This window comes from Solanum stenotomum, chromosome 5, assembly GCF_019186545.1.
Source record: "Solanum stenotomum isolate F172 chromosome 5, ASM1918654v1, whole genome shotgun sequence".
NCBI classification, from domain to species: Eukaryota; Viridiplantae; Streptophyta; class Magnoliopsida; order Solanales; family Solanaceae; genus Solanum; species Solanum stenotomum.
In genome coordinates, this window is record NC_064286.1 from 3,179,157 (window position 1) to 3,200,806 (window position 21,650).

Genomic DNA, 21,650 nt, shown 5'->3' on the forward strand with positions numbered 1-21,650 from the left:
ATTAACGGAGTGCTATATAAATTATAGTTTAAAATAATTAAAAGTTCATACAATTTTTTTAAAAAAAATTGGACATTAATGAATTTAATTATTTTTATTTTTACATCGAAGTATATTTGTATAGTTATTATTCTCTATAATTTTTACTTGTATAAAAATATATTAAATTTTTAATTATTACTCCCTCCATCCCATTTTATGTGGCAACATTTCCTTTTTGGTCAGTCCCAAAAAAAATGTCACATTTCCTTATATAGAAAGTATTTAAAGGTACAATTCCTTTTTTATCCTTGTTGGTCCTACTTAATCTTAAAATAATACTCCAATACATTTATGAGGAGAGAGAAATTGAGTCTACTTTTTAAAAGGACAATTTGGTAAACATTTCAAAGTCTTCATTTATTTCTTAAACTCCGTGCCCGGTCAAATGTTGCCACATAAAATGGGACGGAGGGAGTATTACTTTCTCTTAAAGGCTAAATATATATTAAGGAATTGTTTATTTGTTGATTAGGAAATGAATTATTCATGTATTAACACTAATATATGCATAATAAGCTCAACATTTTAAATATTGTATATAATAATACTCTTTTGGTTCTGAAAAAATGAATTTGTATCACCCAATATTTAGTATTTAGAATGTCAGGAATATTAACATTTAACAAGACATAATACTAGTAAAGTTTCGAACTTTTTGTCCTAATTAGATTGGTTGTAAGTAAAAGAGGTATAAAAAATAAAAATAATAATTACAATGTTTGGTTACCATTTTATAATCCTTCATAACTAAACCATGTACTATTATTTTCTGTTTTTTTTTTTTGTTAACTTGGGCAGCCAATTTGGGCCAGCTTTTTGTTTCTTTTTTGCATAAATAAACTAATCTACGTCTAATAATCTTTGTATTACTAATACATACAATTATAACTCTAATCATCAATTAAACAACATCAATGGGTATTTTTCTACTTTGGCTCTTGGGTTGTCAAAAACTATATACTTCTTCTGTTTGTTTTCTATCTTCTTCTTTTTTTGAATAAATTGGATGAAGAAAACCCTTAAGAGCTTAGAATATAATATTTTAGTTCTTTTTATTAACTCTAATCACTTTAGTTAAGATTAAATATTTGTAGATTTAATTCCTCTTCTAGTTTAGAGTATTAGTAGTTTGTTATGAAGCTTAGCCGGCCTTTACTATCAACACTTTCGCTTTATGATATTGTCGGAATTTATGATATCGTTGTTACATTTAAAGTTGTCATTATTTTTCACTTCAAAGTAGATAAAAGACTTACTTGTATATATGTTTATATCATTTTTTTTATGTGAAAATGTACCTTAGCTAATTATTGATTGAATGACATTTACACTTTTACCCTCAAGAATCGTCAATTCACGAAGATAAGGTGATATATCGCAGGATTATATATATTAATCATGCCATAAGGAAATCAAGTTTGTCAATGAGAACTAAACGAAATATTATACCATTTTTGGATGCATTAAATTTAGCTCTTCGTAAGCAAACTAGGGTTTTAGATTTATATACACAACATTTTTCAAGAATAATGATGGGCAAACTTGTGACTTAAAAGATGTCTCCTTTAATTTGTATCCATTAAATAAAATAGACATGTCTCTAAAGATGCAAATTACGTTGTACTTGTTGAGATGTAAGATAACACCTTGGCGACTTAAGAAGTGGAGTCTAGGGAGGATAATGAGTACACAAACCTTATTCATATCCTATAAGGTAGAAAGACTGTTTCATATAGATCCTTAATTCATATGAGACGGATCCTATAAGAAATAATGACGATGTGGCTATTATATATATTTTCATCATTCAAGATACTACGATATGCAAAATCAATGAACAACTCCATATAAGGACACTGAATCGTTATGAGACAAACAACTAAGAAGGCATCGAAAGAAATCAAATCAAGTTCAAACATGAGTTGAAGACTCAACTCCACAAGGACATGACATAAATGGCCGGACTAGTTGCTAGGACTCTTCAAAAATGTCGATGAGTGCATGTTAGATCTTCCAAAAATAGTGTATTTCCTAAAGAACTGACATAGATGTGACAATATTTTTAGAGTTCGAGCAACAGAGCTGGTAAGAAAAATATATATTGTTTTATCAAAAACCAGAATCTCATCAACTCTGATTTCTACCTACTGAAAAGTAAATGTGACATACAAACTATCAAGAAAGGCATGTCTGCGGCCTTTCAATAAAAATAGATAACATGTCTCATCAAGAAACTTGCTATGTTACAGGTGCTATATTTTTCCAATGTTATATAGAATTTGATCATTTCCATAAACAAAAACTGTCTTTTGCTAAATGATGGTTAAATTAAAATTCCCCTCTCATGAGTAACACAAATTTCCTGCAAAACAAGATTAAAAGAACAGTTGAGTGACTAACTGAGGAAGTGAATGTTAAAGAAATTCCTTGGTTTTTCGTATATATGTTAAAATTGGAAAGAACACAACACTAAGGAAACATTCACAACTGATTATATATAAAGAAAGTAATATTAGCTAACGAGCATCCACTTACGCTCAAATATCAAGAAGAAGTGTGGCTATCAGAATCTGCAAACATAAATAATCAAATGATTCATTCATTCATATTATGAACCCTAATTGAATGAATTGTTATAATTAATTAATTAATTACCAGTAGAGGATGATCCTGAATCACTGCTTGCCTCTCTCCCACCTTCCACATGAGTACGCATTTCACCTATTCATAATACGTAATGTCTAACTAATTAATTAAGACGATGATATATATTCATCATATATACAAAAGGCACTTACCACTTGTACCAGCTTCTTTCAATGCAGCACCAATATTCTACAAAATGCAAGTGTGAAAACTAAGAAACGCTCATCTCCAATCCACACTAGATATATAACTAAAAAAGCTGAAAGAAACTCACTGTAGCTTTACTCATCCTCTTGTTGTAATAATTTCTGACAAACCTATTGAGCTCCCACATAGTTTCTGCATCAATGTTGTTTATGTCCAGTTCAAGCTCCCCGTTATTCTGCTTATATGGTACGCCCCTTTTCTTAATCATCTCAGCAACTGCACCAAGCTCTTCTTCAGGTAAATTCTCAAGACCTCTATTAAGTTTCTCGATTTCTTCAATCGTCATCTCCCTCTTCTTCTTCCTCGGATCAGCTCCCTCCCTTTCTAAAATCCTTCCTTGTCTAAGTGCATCGACAAAAGGAATAGGATGACGAGCATTTCTAGAAGTAGTGGCCGGAGTGGGCAAGTCTTCTCTATTCCTATTAAGGGAAAATCCTTTGACGTTCTTAGTTTCATTTTTGTTTTTCTGTGATGTTTTATAGATTTCAGAAGGTAATTTATCTTTCCCTAGAAGGTAATCAGAGCTACTGTAATATTGATTCACCTTACGGATCCTCTTCTCCCTCTCTACAATTCCACAAACCGGAGGGTTGTAATGTTGATTTAGCTTTGGGATTCTCTTCTCCCTCTCTATAGTTCCACAATTAACCATAGGGTGGTAATTAGGACTAGGTGGCCGATTGATCATATGTCTAGTAACATCTGGATATCTACAAGAGATCTTAGGAGGACGAGGAATCAAAACTAGACGACGTTTGTTAAGTGAAGTCTCCTTAACCTCAATCTTCCTTACCATTCTCCTAATATCATCCAGCTCACCCTCTAACCTACTCCTGACATTTCTACTCTCAGCTATTGATTTCGATTCATTAAAACGTATCGTAACCATCTCCTCACCGCTACAGTTACCCACTTCCCTCAATTCTACACCACCTTCGGGCACATCTCCCGAGGTGGAATGAGTAAGATCAGTTGTTTTAGCTACTACCTTTACCGGTTGCTCTCCATTTAGGGTTTCTGAAATCCTGGTGACATCAGCAGCGACCGAAGCGTCTTTCTTCAGGATTCTCCGGGTGTAAACTTTCCCGGAGAATCTCCGTCTTTCTTCTGAATCCATCCGAAATGTACCTGAAAAAAACAAAAACCCCAATTTAGGAACTTAGGGTTTCCAAAAAAAAGAAATCAAAAATAGTTTTAGTGAAGCCGAATGAAAATCGAAAACTTTCAAAGAGAAGAAGAAATGGAAGTGATCGGTGAAGATGACCGCCGGCGGATCGGAGAAGATGATCGGAAATGAAACTTTCAAAAAAGAAAGAGAAGAAGCAGAAGTTACCGGAGATGATCGGCGGCGGGTTTGATAAGATGAACGGAGAACAATCGGAAGTGATCGGCGGCTGGTCGGAGAAGAAACTTAGAAAAACAACTAAGCGAAGCGATCCAAAATGTTGATCGGAAAAAGTTAGGGTTTTGAGATTTGAGAGATTTTAAGTAGAAGTCATCGGAGAAGATGATCGGAGGTGGGATTGAATTCCGGTCAGCTTTTTATTTTTTAATATTTTGTAATAATAAAAATATTTTTTTGATTATTTATATATAAATATTTTCCGTCAACTTTTATGATGGCTTGGCACTTCCCGACAGTGATGTAGTCGTTAGATTCTCTGTCCATTTTCTAGATTTCTGTGCCATTATATATATTTTCTTTTGTTTTTTAAATTACGCTAAATACTCTTAAATTTTTGGGGTGAAAATCTTTTCCATTTATAAATATGTGTTAAAAATTGAACTCTTAAATTTTTAGCCTCAAGTTTCTAACTTTAAATAATAACCAAACTCGATTCTTTATATTATATATAATTTACTTTTAAACCTAGGTATTAATGGAGTATTACATAAATTGTAGTTTAAAATTTATACAATATTTAAAATTTTGACCTTAATTAAATTAATTATTTTTATATTTCCTACATCGGAATATATTTGTATAGTTATCGATCTCTCTATTTTAACTTGTTTAAAAAGTATTAAAATTTTATTATCATTAATAAAATTAAATTTCTCATTATACTAATTTATTTCATTATTGAACATTATTTGTTTATATACTTGATTAGCATTCTCATTTTTTTTTTCATCCAAAAGATAATTTTATGAAAAAATTGTTACATAAATTTAAAAAAATGAAAATATCATGGTTTGTAAAGAAGTAAAGAATAATTGATAATGAAAAGATATAATATATTATTTTAATAAAGATAAATGTAAGAACTTGATAATATTCAAAGTTGAAGATAAAGTCTGATTTTAAAAATAAAGTTGAAGGGTGCATAGATTTCAATTTAAGATTATATTATACATTGCAATTTTTTTAGACAAAATGAATGAAAGTTCGTACTGAAATTATGCCCTAACTCAACGAATTGCATCTCGATCCAGACATGTGTTAGTTTCGAATGAAGATTGAGATGTTATCCTTCATTTCCAAGTTTCTATTGTAATTTTTTTCATCTGGAATATAGTAGTGTTTGATTGTTACTTCTTGTAAACAAGAGACGAGAACACTTTATTTGAAATTTATGAAGATGAAATCGAAAAACAAACGACACAATGGTTAAGGCTTTTCTAACATTGTCACCTTGAAAACAGCTATAGCCATAATCGTCCAAAGACGCAAACACTACCTACATTGATGCTTTAAAAGTTCAATCATTCACCATATGAAATTATAACATTCATCGGAGAATCGATAACCTGAAAGGATGTTCCTATAGTAGCATTGCAATGAAAATACAACAGGAATGCATACCAACCAAACACATCTTATTGCACATTCAACTACTACGTGCACCAAACATCCTATTCAACGACGATATGACTTGTGCAGTAAAATTCTAGAAATACAAATTTCATACTTATCTACAGCGGCCTATTGATAATTTGGATCTCTTCCAGGCATGTTTTGATTCTGATGAGGGTTTCCACCAGACGTATTCGGAGCATAGTTCTGACTTGGAGGGGGCATATTTGGGTTCTGATAATGGTTTCCACCAGATGTATTTGAAGCATAGTTCTGGTTTGGTCCTGGACCTGTTTGGTAAGGCATGCCCCCATTGTTTGGTCCACCATTATATTGATTGTTTGGTGCTCCACCGTAGTTATTGGGAGGCGCTCCACCATAGTTTCTGGGAGGCCCTCCACCATAGTTAGGCGGTGCACCTCCCATGTTGGGCTGCATGTTGGGTGGCCCTCCCATGCCAGGCTGGTGCATCCCGCCCATGTTGGGCTGCTGCTGCTGCATACCTCCCATGTTAGGTTGCTGCTGCTGCATTCCACCCATGTTAGGTTGCTGCTGCTGCATTCCACCCATGTTAGGGGGTGGTGCATTTCTCATATTGGGAGGTCCACCACCCATATTGGATCCAGGGTTCTGCATCTCTCTTCTTCTCTCAAAATTTCTGGACCTATCAAAGTTACGAGGTCGGTCATTACGTCTGTTTCTCTCATTAGCTCGGGCATTGTTCCTCACCCACTCCTCGTGGTATTTCGGGTCATATGGTACAGCCTGCCCGTTAATAAAAGGTTCTCCTGCAACATGCACCACAATAGTCATACAATACTGGTGTACCAGAAGAGAACATGATTATATCCGAACAGGGCAAGATAGGCATGTATGAAAGTTCTGCATGAAAATGCTAAGGTTGAATTTCTCATAAATTTTTCTTGTGCCATCATTACCCACAAAACAAATTATCATATGTATTAAATCATAAATGAACTAACTGTTCAGAATCAAGCATTTCATATTTACAACTGTATTTTTCCAATAATCTCCTTGTCTCAATTTACATGACGTTTTCTATCTTGGGACATTCCTTAACATACTTCAACTAATAGCAGTACTTTATGTTAACTTCCACAAATTTCAAAGATTCAATTTCATTTGACAACTACAGAGTACTACATTATTCCTGATCAAATTTTGCAACTGTTTTTGTATTTCTTTAGCTAGTACTTTAACTCCTCATCAAGATAATGGCATATACAAGTCAAATTAGCATTTTAATATCTCCATGCCACTTAAACTATGTTACACAAAACAGGATTACCCAAAAGTTACATATGTAAAGGAGGGACAGGAAAGCAAATCCAGCAGATCGGAAGTGAATTCAGGCAGAGAAACACAATTGAAGAAAGAAATCACTTCAAAGTCTATTAGCCAGGAGCAAATGCCTAGCGTTCGTTATTGATCATATATTACTCACTTGAAGTTTTTTGTAAAAAAAAATCATATAATTTCACAAGAATTGTGTGACAAAAAATACTAGTCACTACCTACCTCCATAATCTTTATTTTTAACATCCAAGTAGGAATCAGGAAGCACCCATCTAACCTTGGGCAATTCTGCACATGGATGAAGAAAAGAATGCTTAGTTGCACCTCGTTACCATTAAAAAATACTTGGATAAGATCAAGATACAACCAAAAAAATATTAATGGAAAAGGACACTAAAAATGCATCAACCTTTTAGCTTGTAAGAAAGTTCTTCGGATACAAGAGCTCCAAATGCATAGTAATGTCTTGTCGAGACAGAGTAGATCTTCATTCTTGCTTCTTCCTCACTGCAAGGTGTAGTATTAATCACATAAATCCTCCATGGTAATTAACTAAACTTCTTTGAAAGTATTTCACAAGCCCAAGAACTCATACAGTCTGGGAGTATCCCAGTAGCAAGTGAGCCACTTTTATTATACAGGCAGATCGTTTAAACTATTTTAAAGTAAACAATATCCACTCCGCTTAATTTGAACCCTGTTACATAAAAACACTCAATAGTTTGTCTTCTAAAACTAATTAAAAGATTCTCAACATTATCTCCAGACATACAAACTCGTCCCTTTCCTTTCTTAATATTCCAATTTCTGACCAATTAATCATTACAATGAGTTAGCTGCTCGCATAGGGGAGCATGCAGCCCAATTAAATGATTGGGAGCTGCCAATATATCTCATGATTAAAAAAAAAAAAGTATTGTTCCAGGGTTATCAAAGTTCCGTCTTCAGTCCATATTTTTGTGGGACCCGGACTACGCGCTTGAAACTGAAAAAAAGGAACGGGAACAGGTCTCCTAAAGCTGTTCAAATTGGGTGGAAGATAAAAAGAGCAATTTTTATAATACTAATAAAGAGAATCAATTCCTATTCAATAATAGGATTATTAACTATCAAAAGGGTTCATACTGCCGACACAAACTAGCTAGAGATTGATAAGTGGCTTGATTGATGATTCAATGATGTCAAAGAAAAAACAGAACAGCGGATCATTACAGGCATGTTGCTTAAACTATTTAGAGTAACACACAACAACAACTAAGCCTCAATCCCAACCTATAGTTCGGAGTAGCTCTATGAATCCTCAAAATCCATTCTGCTCCATTTGAACTGTTTCATACGTACACTCAATAATTTGTCTTCTAAAACCAACTAAGGCGATCTCATTTGGGTGGCTATCTGAGCTTTCAACTTGTTGGTGAGGATTCAATTCCCCACCTTGTTATGCCCTCTCGCATTTCCCCTTCCCCTACCCATGATGTGATAAAAAATAATTTTTAAACAGAAACAATTAAGGATTCCCACGTTCTCTCCATTTCTGACCAATTAAACATCACAACACCCTAGCAGTCCTCACAAGCTAATATGCCTTAATCTCTAACAAATTTGTGTCGCCAATTTGAATGCATAGCAATATAGACAACAACAACATAACAAGTTTAATCCCACAGGTGGAGGCTGAGAAGCTTAGAGTGTACAGTACACGGACCTTACCCCTAATCCTCAGCTTAGATTAAGCATTTTAGAAATGAAAGCAGTACTACAGAGCAACATGTACAACTAATTGATGCAAACAACAAAACAAAATACAAAACATTTCAATTCAAACCTTCCGACAATCGTAGCAAGAGTTTTGATATAACTATCAATAATCTCATCTCTTGTAGGATCACCTTCAGGCTTCTCCATCACAACAAGCCAGTGCTCAAAATCACATCCATCAAGCAAAATCGTCTCCTTCGGTGGACGATTAGACCAGTTCGGGTTCGGGTCATTCAACGACGAGGACGTTTGACGAGTCGCGAAACCTCTCAACGACGTCGCCGCCGTTAACGTCGCCGGAGTAAAGGTTCGGAGATTCGCTGCGACGGCGATGAGTGGACGAAAACGGAGGAGAGAGAAAGAAGATGGAAGAGGTGTAGAGAGAGAAAGAGGAGTGTATGAGCGAGAGAGAGTAGTGAGTAGAGAACGAGTAAGATAACGAGTCGCCATTTCTGCCAAAAACCCTAAGGAAGAAAGTGAAGGGGTGAAAGAGTTTTATATAGAGTGAGCCAAATGGGGTTTATCAAAAGACACGTGTATCATTACTATTTGTAACAATTTCATTTTCCAAAATGCCATCAAAACTATTTTTCGTAATTCCAATTTACATGACACTCTTTAATTTTAGTCCGTAAAAGTGTAGTAGGTATTGTTTGTTATTCGTTCATACTATTAGTTATAGTACTGCTCGTATAATTTCTAGATTTCCGTTACTATATCCCACTTTGTGAAACTACACCGGTATGTTGTAATAGTAAGACTTCTCTATCCCTTAACTAAAGGTTTCGGGTTCGAACCGAATATAGAGAAAATCCCGTTAAAGGTGCTACCCCAAATGGATCGTGTAATGTGTAATTCGAATTTAGTGGGGATTCCAATATAGGCTCTGGACACCGAATCGAAAACCAAAACCAAAAAAAAAAAACACCATTGATTGTGCTCTTTTAGCCATTTGATAACAATAGTGTATCAAACAAATATATGTTTATTTATAATTATTGTAGTACAACTTTTCATTTCCTGTTCGAACTTTCAACAAGTAAAGCACAACATAAGGTCATGGATAATCAGATCTAGGTCAAGTAATCTTTCAAACCTTTGACATAAAAAACAACTATTCATGAAAAGACCTTGCGCGGTTGTTAAACGATATCTCCCTTGTTCTTGAGTAAGTGTTGTGATCCTCCACGAGCTGATTGTGTTGATTACTTACAGTTGGTCAAACATCGGTGCTATAGCGCAAGGGAAAACGACGATGCAACATCCTTTGCAGCCATCTCCTACGCGGCTCTGGGTTTAAACAGATGAAACACTCTCTTTCTTCTGGATCCCTTACGATATCCAAAGCATCTAAATACATTGCACTTGATTGTGGGATATCCTCCATCTCATTCAAGCACTTAACAACAGAAGCTATAGAGAGATCGGGAGTACTAACAGCTACACAAGTCTTGTTATCCGTGCTAGTAGGCTTTGACACTCGTTCGTTTGTGAGTTCAACGAGTTTGCCTACACAAGTCTTCAATTCAGTCATCCATGGTTCTGTAATAGGATGGGACTTCACAGCAGGTTGTTGAGGAAGTTTTGAAAATACAGGCATTGATGTTTGGCCGACATAATCACTTTCTGATGCAGTGCATGTTTGACGTTCAATATCATCTAACCCCATTGGCAACAAGTCATCATGAGCGTCAATTGACTGTTCAAAAGATGCTTGCCCTAGTTCTTGATCAAACTTCCAGGGGTTAATACCAACTTTTCGGTCTATGCTACCACCTATATAGCTGAAAATTGATGGTGAGTTTTCCTTTTTGACTTTCTTAAATGCTGGACATATTCCTTCACTTATATGACGAAGCAAATGAGTCGTTCCACTTCGGGTTGAAGAAGTGAAAATTTTATGGCAATGATTACACTTGCATTTGTCACAAGTTCCATCCTCCTTTATTAGCTTTGTAAAGTGTTGCCAAACTCTAGATCTTAATCTTCCTTCTCTTTTACGCTTCTCGCCTGTGCTTGCTTCAGTCAGACTGGTTAGATCCACAATACCCTCAGGAATAGCATCTGCCATCTAAACAAAAGCAACCACTTTACAAATAGGAATTAACGAAGGAAATCCAACACAGCTGATGCACGTTAAACATTTACATGAAATCACACAAGTTACTTAATTTCAAAAGTGTATGTCCAAACTTTGAGCTCTTTATATGTCTGAATCTGAATGTCGACAACATGTATAAAATTCGTACAACAAAATATTAGCAACAACAGGTCATTATCTTTGGCAAAATACTATAAAAACGAGCCTCAAGGAAGATCCTATAATTCAACACCATACACAAGAAACGGAAGCTGCAGACACCTTTTAAAGTGGATCCATGATAGCATATCAACATGACCAACCATTGCCTTTTTCAGAATTATTGTATCACACCTTGCCAAGCACTAAATAGACTATAATCGGGTACTTCAAAGTGTAAGGCTTAAAGTTTTGTCTAGGCAAGGATCAAGCTTGACAAATCACTAGCTGCAACACATTGCTTTCTTTTGTATTTCTCAGAGATAGCGGGAGTACACCAGGGTGCCTTTTTAGTCTTCGTCAGCAATGCAATCCGATTAATAGACTGATTGATGACACATCTAAATAATGCTAAGATTTTAAATTCTTCAGTATACATTAGTCCCACGGATCAGCAAGATGGAAATCCTAAAGAACATACTGCATCAAACGTGTAATGTAGTAGCTTCTAAGATAAAAACATTTGGCATCTAATGTTTCCATCATTCCATTTCACAGCTTACTTAGTTATTCTGGGAAACAAGAACTTCTTAGTAGAGTGTACTTTACTCATTTATTCTTTCCAGCTCGAATAGAGATTAGTCGGGCAAGTGTGCTTCAGATACTGGATGGTTAAACCAAAAAAAAGAAAAAAAAATCACTCCTATGCTGCGACACAAGTGACTATTCGAACTTAATTTTTTTAAATCTACAACCTCCTTTTTCAATCGAACCCTAAATAAGCTCATCGAAGAATCCCAATTTCATCCCTAGAAGCTCCAAAACTAGCTGAATTCTACTTTAAGCTAAGTTTCCATGAATCATCAGTGTGCTAATTCGACGTCTATCAGCAAGGACACAGATTGAATCAATCAAACAAACTCAAGAGATACACTAAGCATAAAAACAACACCTTTTTTTCTTTCAACATCAACTCAAACAGAGAGCATTAACTACCTGATTCATTATATACAGAACTTCTCGTCTTCAAAATGAAGATCCATTAGTGTATGTGTGCGAAGAAATTCATTAAAAATGTATAAATATAAGATTTAGAACTCAGTTTTTATCACTTGAAGTTGTCATTCTAAAACACAAAAAGCTCCGAGCAACAGTGACGAAGAGGAGTACTTACCGGCGGAGTGAGAGGTAAATCAACCGGAGTAAATTGAAGGCGGCGTTGGTCAACGGCGACGGGCGGCGAACTGTGAGGGTTTGGAGACGCCATTAGAAGCAAAAATGGAAGTGAATGATTGGTCGTGGAGACCCAAAAGGGGATCGAAGAACGGAAACGGGCCTAAATGGGCTCGGAGAGAATGCATGTTTGGGCCTGACATCAAAGTTCGGGCTTGAAGTTTTTGTTCATGCAGGCCCGGTGCTCGTCCACAAGGAATTTGGGCATGTAATCTAGTCGGAAATATTCTCTCGAGGTTATATTGAACATGTTATTGTTATTTTTAGTTTTTAAATTTTTGTGTATCTACCGACCATGGTTGGCATTAGGGTATGTTGATTGAAAATTATATACGAATTAAAAAATAAATTAATAGACTATGAATTTGCTTAGTTTCTGATATGTACTGAAAGAATCATATGTCACTTTACCAATTTCGAAACAAGTCTAAAAGTTACATATGTTGAAGAAATGAGGAACTAATTTGGTTTTCGATAATTCGGTATTTGATATGGTATTCGAAAATAAAATTTTAGAATTATGGTATTTGAGAACGGGTTTGGTATGAAATATTAGTACCAAATTATTTGATATTTCCCGAATATCAAATTATTTACTTAATGAAGGTTATATATCAATATATCTATTACAAGTCCAAAGAGAAAGTTAAAGAATAAGCATGAACAATCCAAGTACATATGTCTTTTAGTTGTATCAATTTGTTTTTTTTAGTATCTTCTTATTTATTGATCTTCTATTATATCGTATCTATATATTAAAAAAAATTTAGAAATGATTGGAGAAATAATATTAACTTTGTAATACAATTGGCTATAACATCAATACGGTATCACCGAATACCAAATGTCCACCCCCTAATTGAACTTGCATTCTAAATATTTAATTTTAATCCTACTCATCTTAAAATCTTTTTGACTCCAAAATTTGTTTTCAAACTTTCAATCTCATTTTAACTCCACCTCGAACCTCATCAATAAATACTACTCTATCGTTAACTCTATACAATAAAGTTTATATTCTTCAAAAATTTAGAGGCGGATCTAGAATGATAAGAGCAAGTTCTCGAAAATATAATAACTAAATATATTGGGTGATAGAAATGAAACTTGCTTATGCTTTTGTAACCTCCAACTAACACTAGAGGTTACAAGTAACAACCATTCCAACAAACTGTCAGCTCAGTATACATTTTGATGAGTATTCAGTTGAATTTAGTAGAAATCTGCAACAATCAGTTTCTGTAATCCGATTCTTGAATCTTAACTACACTGGTTAGAACCCCAAATTCGATTTTTTTTCAGATTTTCAACAACCCCATTTGCGTAGAAATGCCTTCAAACCCAAAAATTTTCACTGCTAGATCATCCTATTCGTACTATTACCATTCCCGTAGATCGACAATCTTGATTCTATGTTTTCTAATCGGTTTTGCTGGCTTTGTTTTTGGGGTTATTGCGATTTCGAGGAGGGGTTTAGGAAACAGCTGTAAATATGCTGAACCCAGATCTGTTACTGTTGCTTGGGATAGAAATGTGATGAGTAGAGAAGAAAATGGAATTGGGGTTACTGGTGGAGGGTATAAGAGGCATAAAGTAATGGGTTTTGTTGGAATTCAGACTGGGTTTGGATCGGTTGCTCGCCGGAGATCGTTGCGCCGGACTTGGTTTCCATCTGATCACAATGGGCTTCAAAAGTATACCTTTTTTTTCTATCTATATGTAAATACTCTTTTATTCATACTCTTTTATCTCTGTTGAGGATATTGTGATTTAAGTTTCAGATCATTTTTCCTTGATAGCCGTGGTATCTAGACTAGCTTGCGCGCACCTAGACTAATTCTATAGGGTTGGACAGATGGAAAGATTTTAGTTTCAGATCATACATTGCTGGACAACAACAATATATCCCGTGTAATCCCACAAGTAGGGTCAGGGGAGGGTAGGAATGTACTAGACCTTGTCTCTACTTTGGCGGGATAGAGAGGCGAGATCTTAAATTTCTCTTGGATCCTAATAGAAGAGAATTGATTCACATATGCCAGGCCCAACTAATTTGGATTGAGGTGTAGTTGATTTTTGACTGATTGATAGATTTTAACTCTCTCTACTCCAGCTTTAGTTTTGAAAGGGAAAACTAGCTTCGTTTTCTTTTCTAATACAAAAAGGCAGGTTCTTTGAGTTTACGTAGCTTTAGGGGACGAAGTTGAAGTAGGAATATTTACAGAATGTGGGTTGATAGTGTGTAAGATTTAAGTTTCAGTTCATTTTTATTGATAACTGTGGTATTTGGACCAATTTGTGCACACCTAGACTAATTCTACGGGGTTGGACAAATGGGAAGATTTTAGTTTCAGATCTTAAATTGCACTTGGATCCTAGTTGAGCAGAATTGATTCATATATGCCAATCCCAACTAGTTTGAATTGAGGTGTAGTTGATTGACTGATTGATAGAGTTTACAACTTCAGTTTTGAAAGTGAAAACGAGCTTCAATTTATTTTTGAGAACAAAAAGTCAGGTCTTTGAGTTAATGTAGCTTTAGGGACGAAGTTGCAGTAGTAGTATTTGCAGTATATGGGTTATTATTGTTGTTATAAAATGAAAAGTACATCTTAAACTGTTTTTGGATGATGTGGTGGGACTACTTAATGTGTTGTTTGTTGTCTTCCTAACCATAATGAAGATCTATTTCGAATAATTTCATGTTCTCACCACTAATATGGTATCGTGGAAAGACACCCAATATGGGTGTGGTTTCCATAAATTTGATTAAAAAAATTATTAATTTCATGTTCTCCGAATCATTTGTCACATGCTTGCTTGATTTGACTGTGTCCTGAAACTTGACCAGCAAGAACTTACTGGAAATTGGCCAATATGTTGTAGATTATTAGCTTATATAAAGCACATGAAAATGGAATAGAATGGAATGTGACTAAATGCTTACTGCAGAGTCGTTAAGTTTAAGACAAAGGAGAACGGAAGAACTTACTGGCTGGAAGACAGTTAATCATTCAGGCACTTCTTAAGCAGAAGTTGTCGTTTTTTTAACTAACAACTTAAACTTGTAGCTCTTCCGCTGTAGTTTTTTTTTAAAGGTTCACTTGTTTTTGCAATAACCATGCGTATTGGCCTGCAAATTACTTTTATGTGTAGTTGTACTACCCTAGATTTGTGAATTTTGCTGAACCAGCTGAATGAATGTTGCAGGTTAGAAGAAGCCACTGGCTTGGCTTTTAGATTTGTTATTGGTAGAACAAGTGATAAATCCAAGATGTCAGCACTTAAGAAAGAGGTAGCAGAATATGATGATTTTGTACTATTGGACATTGAAGAAGAGTACAGTAAGCTCCCATACAAAACGTTAGTTCTGACATTTATTATTCATTAGTTTCTTCTGTTTGTGATCTACACTTACACCAAGATGCTTTTACAGATTAGCCTTTTTCAAGGCTGCCTATGCACTTTATGATTCCGAGTTCTATGTTAAAGCTGATGATGACATATATTTACGGCCAGGTAGCTAGAATTCTGATAATTTGTTATTCTTATTGTTCTTTAATTGAGGTATTCTGTTATGATTCCTATGCTACTGTAACTTTTTATGATCTCATGTTGCTTTGATATTCCATAAACAGATCGCCTTTCATTACTCTTGGCCAAAGAGCGGTCTCACTCACAAACATACCTTGGATGTATGAAAAAGGGTCCAGTTTTCACTGACCCCAAGCTCAAATGGTTAGTCTGATTCTGATAGGAGTTTCCTATATACTTATATAATTGGCAACATAATTTTTTCAAGTTTATTTTCTAATGTGTGAAAAGCATTCCAAGTTGATTATCCTAAATTTTACTTGGCAGGACTACTAAGATAGGGGTTCAAATATGATATTTTTATAGAACTGATTCATACTGGATGTCATTAAGATTGCAACTTACTCTCTATATTTCTAGGGATAAAAAGAGTGAAATATCAAAATGTGCTAAATGTCCCCAGGCTTAGTTCAAGTGGCAAAGGTTGAGGAACTTGTGATGTAGGTCACAGGTTCGAGCCCTACGCCATGCTAACTAAGCCTGTTAGTTAAGCGGAGAAGAGTAGGGAGGTGGACCCATTACAAGTTTCAAATGTTGCGGTTGGTCCAACAGATTTGACTGAGAGAGATTTCTCGGTCATCAAAAATGAGAAGATCAATATGTGCTAAATTGGAGGAGAACCAAAACAGAAAAAGAAAACGAAAGCAAGGCACAGATTTTATGGTGGAAATTAAGTAATACATAATAATAACACGGCAATACATTGTATTTGTATAATTATGTGTCTTGCCGTCTTATTTATTTATTTTGAGAACACAATGGTCATTAGCAACCAACCAAAAGAAATGATCATTAGCAGCTTATGCTTGTTTATATATTCCATGAAGGTTGTGATAATGTTTAGGAAAAGAAGATGTAGATAAATACATACCAATGACTAAATGTGAAGAAAAATTGTGCTTTCAATTACAGGATTATTGTTGTTCTTATCTTCAGTATTGTCTCATTGAATCAGTTCAACTGCTACAGGTATGAACCACTTTCATCTATTCTGGGGAAGGAGTATTTTCTGCATGCTTATGGTCCTATTTATGCTCTTTCTGCTGATGTTGTTGCAAGTTTGGTTGCCCTGAGAAACAACAGGCAAGTGTGTGCTTTTATTAAATATTTATGTCTCTCATCTGTTCTGAAGTGATTTTTTTGTCACCCTACAAAGTGCGTATCGTCTATAACAGTTAGGTGGAAGTGTTTGTTGTGAATGATGGTAAGACTTAATTCAAGAACATCTGCTAACTATTCATGTTATGCTGCTTCTGTTTTTCTCCAACTTGAGTAATGGTTATTATTTTCTGTCCTTGTTGAGTAAGTAGGTCTCGAAATTAGCTCGCCGTGCAGGTAACATGAAACTTCAAGTTGCTGTAGTTAGAATTCTTTCTGACCATAAGGCAACGGTCTGAGTATACAAAATTTTAAATGATGTGACTAATGGAGTAGCTTGTTTCATCTAAGCCAAGGTTACTAATTGGAAGTCAATCATTGTTAAAATATAAGGAAAAAAGAGGATGTGTTGGCAACTTCTTTGACATGATGAGATGATTTTTCTGTAAAACTAGAATTATCATGGATAGACATTTTTCAGTACATTTCAGCAACAAGAAATTGCTCTTATAATTCTTCAAGTTGATTACATCTATTGGTATTTGGAAGATTAAAAGTCTAGACTAAACACAAGATCTTTATGGTAAAAAGCTGGCCATATCCTTTCACATTACAGTCGTTAAAATTCGTTTCACATCACTATGTTTCTGGGATTCATTTTCTTTATTTTATTGAACCTTTTGTGTCTGTTCTTTTAAAGTCATAGGAGTGATAGCTCATTAGTTCTCTCTTTTTCGTGAATTCTCAGTTTCCGAATGTTTAGCAATGAGGATGTTACCATTGGAGCCTGGATGCTTGCGATGAATGTCAATCATGAGAATAATAAGCAACTATGTGAACCAGAGTGTACAGAATCATCTATTGCTGTGTGGGATATTCCAAAGTGTTCAGGTCTGTCCCTCAGTTTTTCATTAAGAGCAACACTCAAAGGTGCTCTCATGGTGTGTAAATTTGTGTTGACGAAATAGAAAATAGTGTTTTTGCTTTTGTTGCATCCTGGATGATGAAATCTGAACTTTCAGCACTGCAGATGAAAAATTGTCTTGACTTTGTGTATTCCTACACGTGGTTCATTGCACATATTGCTATAAAAAAAATAATCCAACATGTATTATTAGCTTATGGTGAAGTTGAAGAGGAGTCTTCGTGCTGTGGAAATAGCCTCTTGCAGAAATGCAGGGTAAGACTGTGAACTATTGACCCTTGTGGTCTGGCCTTCCCCAGACCCCGTGCATAGCGGGAGCTTAATGCACCTGGCTGCCCTTTTTTATTATTAGCTTATGAAATATATTAGTGATGGTAAGGGTAACAATTTTATGATGTGATTATGTTCCAAGCCTAACAAATACACTGCCTAGTTATTTGTTAATGCATTTTCACACTTTTCATCATTGATCTCTGTATTTTGCTTGCATGTGTCTCATCCCTAAATTCTATGAATCATCTGAGATGCTCCAAATTCGTTTAGTACGGCTAATCAACAAGGTAGCATAGTTGGTATCAAGTGCGATTAACTCTCCATTGAACCAGCTAGATGCCATTGAAAACTGTTTGATAAGATTTCAGACACTGACAATATTTCTCCTTGGTTCTTTTCAACTATCTAATACCCGCATTTTATTCATTTTATACTCTAGGTCTGTGTAATCCGGAGAAGAAAATGTTGGAACTCCATGCAAACGATGTCTGCTCAAAGAGTCCAACTCTACCATCAGAAGATGATTGATGGTCTTGATCAACTGGAAGTCACAGCCAGTCATTCACGAGATATATAGATATAAGAAATATAATATTTGTTTTCCATTGATGTTGCACAAAACTCAAATGGAGTGACATGGATACTGATAGATGATTCATATAGCCGAATTCAACTTGCTCGGGATTGAGACATAGATTGTTGTTGTTGTACCATTGTTGCACAAAACGATCGGAACTTTGATAGTAAAGGAGATTTTTCAATTTGCAACTGTCTTGAGTTTCGTTTGTGAGATGAAATTGTCTGTCTTAATTATGTGATTTCTTTTAGTTTTTTCAAATATATATAATAAAGTAATTAATTTACAACAAATATACCATCTTTTAACGTCGTAGTTCCTGTTGTTAACTCCAAATTCATCCAAACAAATATTATACAAATGTTAATGGTAGTTCGCCCACAAATGGGTGAACTACAATTCTTTTTGTTAGCTCCTCACCTGAATATTATCTCTTTTTCAAATATATACAATAAAGTAATTAGTTTACAACAAATATAACTATGCTTTTATTTACATTCAAAATAGTGTGAAAAGTCACAAAAAGTATATACTGAGTATACATTATAATACAATCAAAAAGTTAAATATAGCTTACTTATATACTGAGCAATACATTGACTATATATCAGGATACACTAAAAAAAGACTGAATAGAGCTTAACTATACACAAAGTATACACTGACTATTCAATCCCGCTCAACTCAAAATCTTCTCTAAACAGTCCCATTTTAGATATGAAATCCTTTCGATGTTTCGAGTCTTTTGATATATACTTCACTCAAAATAATTCACTCTTTGGTACGTTGAATTTTAAAGAAGGAGGAAGAGGACAATTATCCCTTGCATATGGAAAATACTAATTATATATTCACATAATCAATTAAAATTATATATTGTAATTTAAATATTTAAATAAAATTAACTAATAGTAATATTTCATGGAGTTATCGATGTTTTATAATTGGCCAAACCTATCGGTGGCCCCCTAAAGTTAGCACGAAGTTTCACTTAGACACTTCAACTGGACGATGTTCATTTTAGACACCTCATGTAGGATCCCATTGTGTCAGTTTGACACTTTTTTGACAATCCACTAAAATTACATTGTGCGTGTAACACACTCGCGAATAATATAATATAATGGCTAATTAAGGAAAGACACGTGATATTTAAGTACTAAATAATACTTTAAAAATACATTATAAGGAAAAATTAATTTTCAGCCAAAAATAATAGTAAATAAAAGCATTTAGTTTCTAAAACCCCACCAAACTATCCCACCCCTTCTTCCTCATTCTTCCAAACCTTTCCGGCGCCTCCTCTTTACCCCTAATTTCTTCTTTTGCTTTTTTTTTTTTGGGTTTTTATTAAATTCAGATTTCCATTTTTTTTTAGATTTAATTTGTATGTTATCAATTTCATGCTTTTTAATTGTGTATCTAATATTACAATGCCTCCAAAAGGAATAAAACTATAAAAGGAGCACATATACGAATGCTATGTATTATTTGTATGTTGTAGTCCCTCCCGTTTAGAATGAATATCTGCATATATGAACTTGATGGGTGTGATAGATGTACAATGGTGTGTAGCACTGAACTTGAAAGATTGCAATAAAAGTTGTAATTGTTGGATCTAAAGAATAAGAATGAGAAGATGACGATGGTTGTGGTGATTTTCGGAACTGAAAAAATTAAAAATTTAATTTAATTGTATTAATAGCGATGGTGGCAGTGATGGTGAATGGATGGTGTGTGGTGGAGGAGAGAATGAGGAAGAAGAATAGTTTTGACCTTTTAAATATTATTTTTTTGGCCTGAAAAGAGCCCCTTCACGCGCTGATTTTGGGTGCATTACACTTACCATGTCATGTCAGCGAAAAGTATCAAAATGACACAGCGGGATCTTACCTGAAGTGTCTAAAATGAACATTAGCTAGTTGAGGTGTCTAAGTGAAATTTTGTGCCAAATTTAGGGGGCTACCGATGGATTTGGCCAGTTTGAATCATCCCAAATGGGCCTAGCAGTGGGTGATCCAAGATTTAGTCTAAAATCCAATGTGGTGCATTGGATACCGGATGGAAAACCAAAAAAGAAATAAAATAATAATAAAAATACAACACATAAGTACTCCAATAAAGATTGAATCTTTTTTACAAAGTAGAGATAAAGATTGGATCTTTTCACAGATCTCACAATAAAAACCACAAATTGTAGCTACCCACTTAAAATAACATCAAAAGAAGAAAGCTTTAATTAGCACAAATGAGATAGAAAATTTTATACCTTGCCACTAATAATGAGCCAACAATCCTTGGCATTGTTGTGCTGGGAGACCTCAGCTAAATTGAAGACTTTACCCATTTATAGACAAATTCTATTTTGTTAGAATACAGAAAGACTAATCAGATATTGATTTTGGCTCTTCAAGACCCTATATAGAAAGGCTTGAAGAGGGAGTGTGTTGATTGTTGTTTGTAAATTGTACAGATGTGTGGAATGGCAGGAAGGGGTTGTTGAGTTAATAAATAAAGAGCAAAAAACCCATAAGGGGGTTTGGTGAGATCTTGATGATGGATGATATAGTTGGACCATCACTTGTCAAACCAAACAAGATGGGAAGTTAGGTAGATACAATACTTGTGTTTATTTTTACAATGCGGAGAATCGAACATTCAAATAATTAGATAAGTACGAAAAATAACTCTAATTTTTGTGTGAATTAATAATTTCATCTTCAAATTATTGATGCCTTAAAAATACTTATTTACTTGATTAATTGAGTTTAAATACACCATCAATTTTGCAATATGAGTCAAATACACCCTTCGGTTCTATTAAGAATCACATGCTCCTACAAGAGTTTGAGACCATTTGTTATGTCACGTGACAGATGGAAGTGTATTTAAGTTTAATTAGTCAAGCAGATGAATGTTTTTAAGACTGTCAATAACTTGAGGA

The 21,650-nt window shown here is 34.6% G+C and overlaps 3 protein-coding genes and 1 long non-coding RNA gene across 6 annotated transcripts; 2 read left to right on the top strand and 2 right to left on the bottom strand.

Moving 5' to 3' along the window:
• Positions 1–5,642: 5,642 nt before the first annotated feature.
• Positions 5,643–9,246, bottom strand: LOC125864949 (multiple organellar RNA editing factor 8, chloroplastic/mitochondrial-like). Of its 2 annotated transcripts, XM_049545091.1 has the most exons (5): positions 8,835–9,246; positions 7,419–7,516; positions 7,232–7,297; positions 6,238–6,480; positions 5,643–6,207 (listed from the first exon to the last, which is right to left on the bottom strand). In XM_049545091.1, exons 1-5 carry the CDS (start codon positions 9,215–9,217, stop codon positions 5,822–5,824), a joined length of 1,176 nt encoding a protein of 391 aa, XP_049401048.1. In that variant the 5' UTR covers positions 9,218–9,246; the 3' UTR covers positions 5,643–5,821. The 2 variants fall into 2 exon arrangements, with proteins under 2 accessions (XP_049401048.1, XP_049401047.1); XM_049545090.1 differs by having other exon boundaries at positions 5,643–6,480; positions 8,835–9,245.
• On the top strand, positions 6,097–6,685 carry LOC125864950 (uncharacterized). The gene is made up of 2 exons (XR_007446300.1): positions 6,097–6,207; positions 6,238–6,685. It is a non-coding gene; the product is annotated as an uncharacterized LOC125864950 (long non-coding RNA).
• Positions 9,247–9,695: 449 nt separating the features above from the next.
• On the bottom strand, positions 9,696–12,533 carry LOC125865997 (uncharacterized). Its single transcript, XM_049546271.1, has 2 exons — positions 12,181–12,533; positions 9,696–10,838 (listed from the first exon to the last, which is right to left on the bottom strand). The coding sequence occupies exons 1-2, from the start codon at positions 12,271–12,273 to the stop codon at positions 9,987–9,989; spliced, it is 945 nt and encodes a 314-aa protein (XP_049402228.1). The 5' UTR covers positions 12,274–12,533; the 3' UTR covers positions 9,696–9,986.
• A 782-nt stretch (positions 12,534–13,315) lies between these two features.
• On the top strand, positions 13,316–18,908 carry LOC125866111 (probable beta-1,3-galactosyltransferase 14). Of its 2 annotated transcripts, XR_007446462.1 has the most exons (8): positions 13,316–13,933; positions 15,450–15,602; positions 15,676–15,758; positions 15,878–15,977; positions 16,803–16,916; positions 17,680–17,822; positions 18,569–18,732; positions 18,765–18,908. XR_007446462.1 is itself a non-coding variant. In XM_049546406.1 (7 exons), exons 1-7 carry the CDS (start codon positions 13,569–13,571, stop codon positions 18,655–18,657), a joined length of 1,047 nt encoding a protein of 348 aa, XP_049402363.1. In that variant the 5' UTR covers positions 13,316–13,568; the 3' UTR covers positions 18,658–18,905. The 2 variants fall into 2 exon arrangements, 1 of the variants encoding a protein (XP_049402363.1); XM_049546406.1 differs by having other exon boundaries at positions 18,569–18,905.
• The last annotated feature ends 2,742 nt before the right edge of the window (positions 18,909–21,650 follow it).

Excerpts from the sequence above, each read along its gene's own strand:
- LOC125864949 (XM_049545090.1), bottom strand. The coding sequence starts at position 9,217 with ATGGCGACTCGTTATCTTACTCGTTCTCTACTCACTACTCTCTCTCGC. Across the intron at positions 7,298-7,418 it reads ACTTTCTTACAAGCTAAAAG|AATTGCCCAAGGTTAGATGG; the intron begins GTTGATGCATTT and ends ATCCATGTGCAG. Across the intron at positions 6,481-7,231 it reads TAAAAATAAAGATTATGGAG|GAGAACCTTTTATTAACGGG; the intron begins GTAGGTAGTGAC and ends TGCATGTTGCAG.
- LOC125865997 (XM_049546271.1), bottom strand. The coding sequence starts at position 12,273 with ATGGCGTCTCCAAACCCTCACAGTTCGCCGCCCGTCGCCGTTGACCAA. Across the intron at positions 10,839-12,180 it reads ATTTACCTCTCACTCCGCCG|ATGGCAGATGCTATTCCTGA; the intron begins GTAAGTACTCCT and ends GCTTTTGTTTAG.
- LOC125866111 (XM_049546406.1), top strand. The coding sequence starts at position 13,569 with ATGCCTTCAAACCCAAAAATTTTCACTGCTAGATCATCCTATTCGTAC. Across the intron at positions 16,917-17,679 it reads GTTGCCCTGAGAAACAACAG|TTTCCGAATGTTTAGCAATG; the intron begins GCAAGTGTGTGC and ends GTGAATTCTCAG. Across the intron at positions 17,823-18,568 it reads GGATATTCCAAAGTGTTCAG|GTCTGTGTAATCCGGAGAAG; the intron begins GTCTGTCCCTCA and ends TTTATACTCTAG.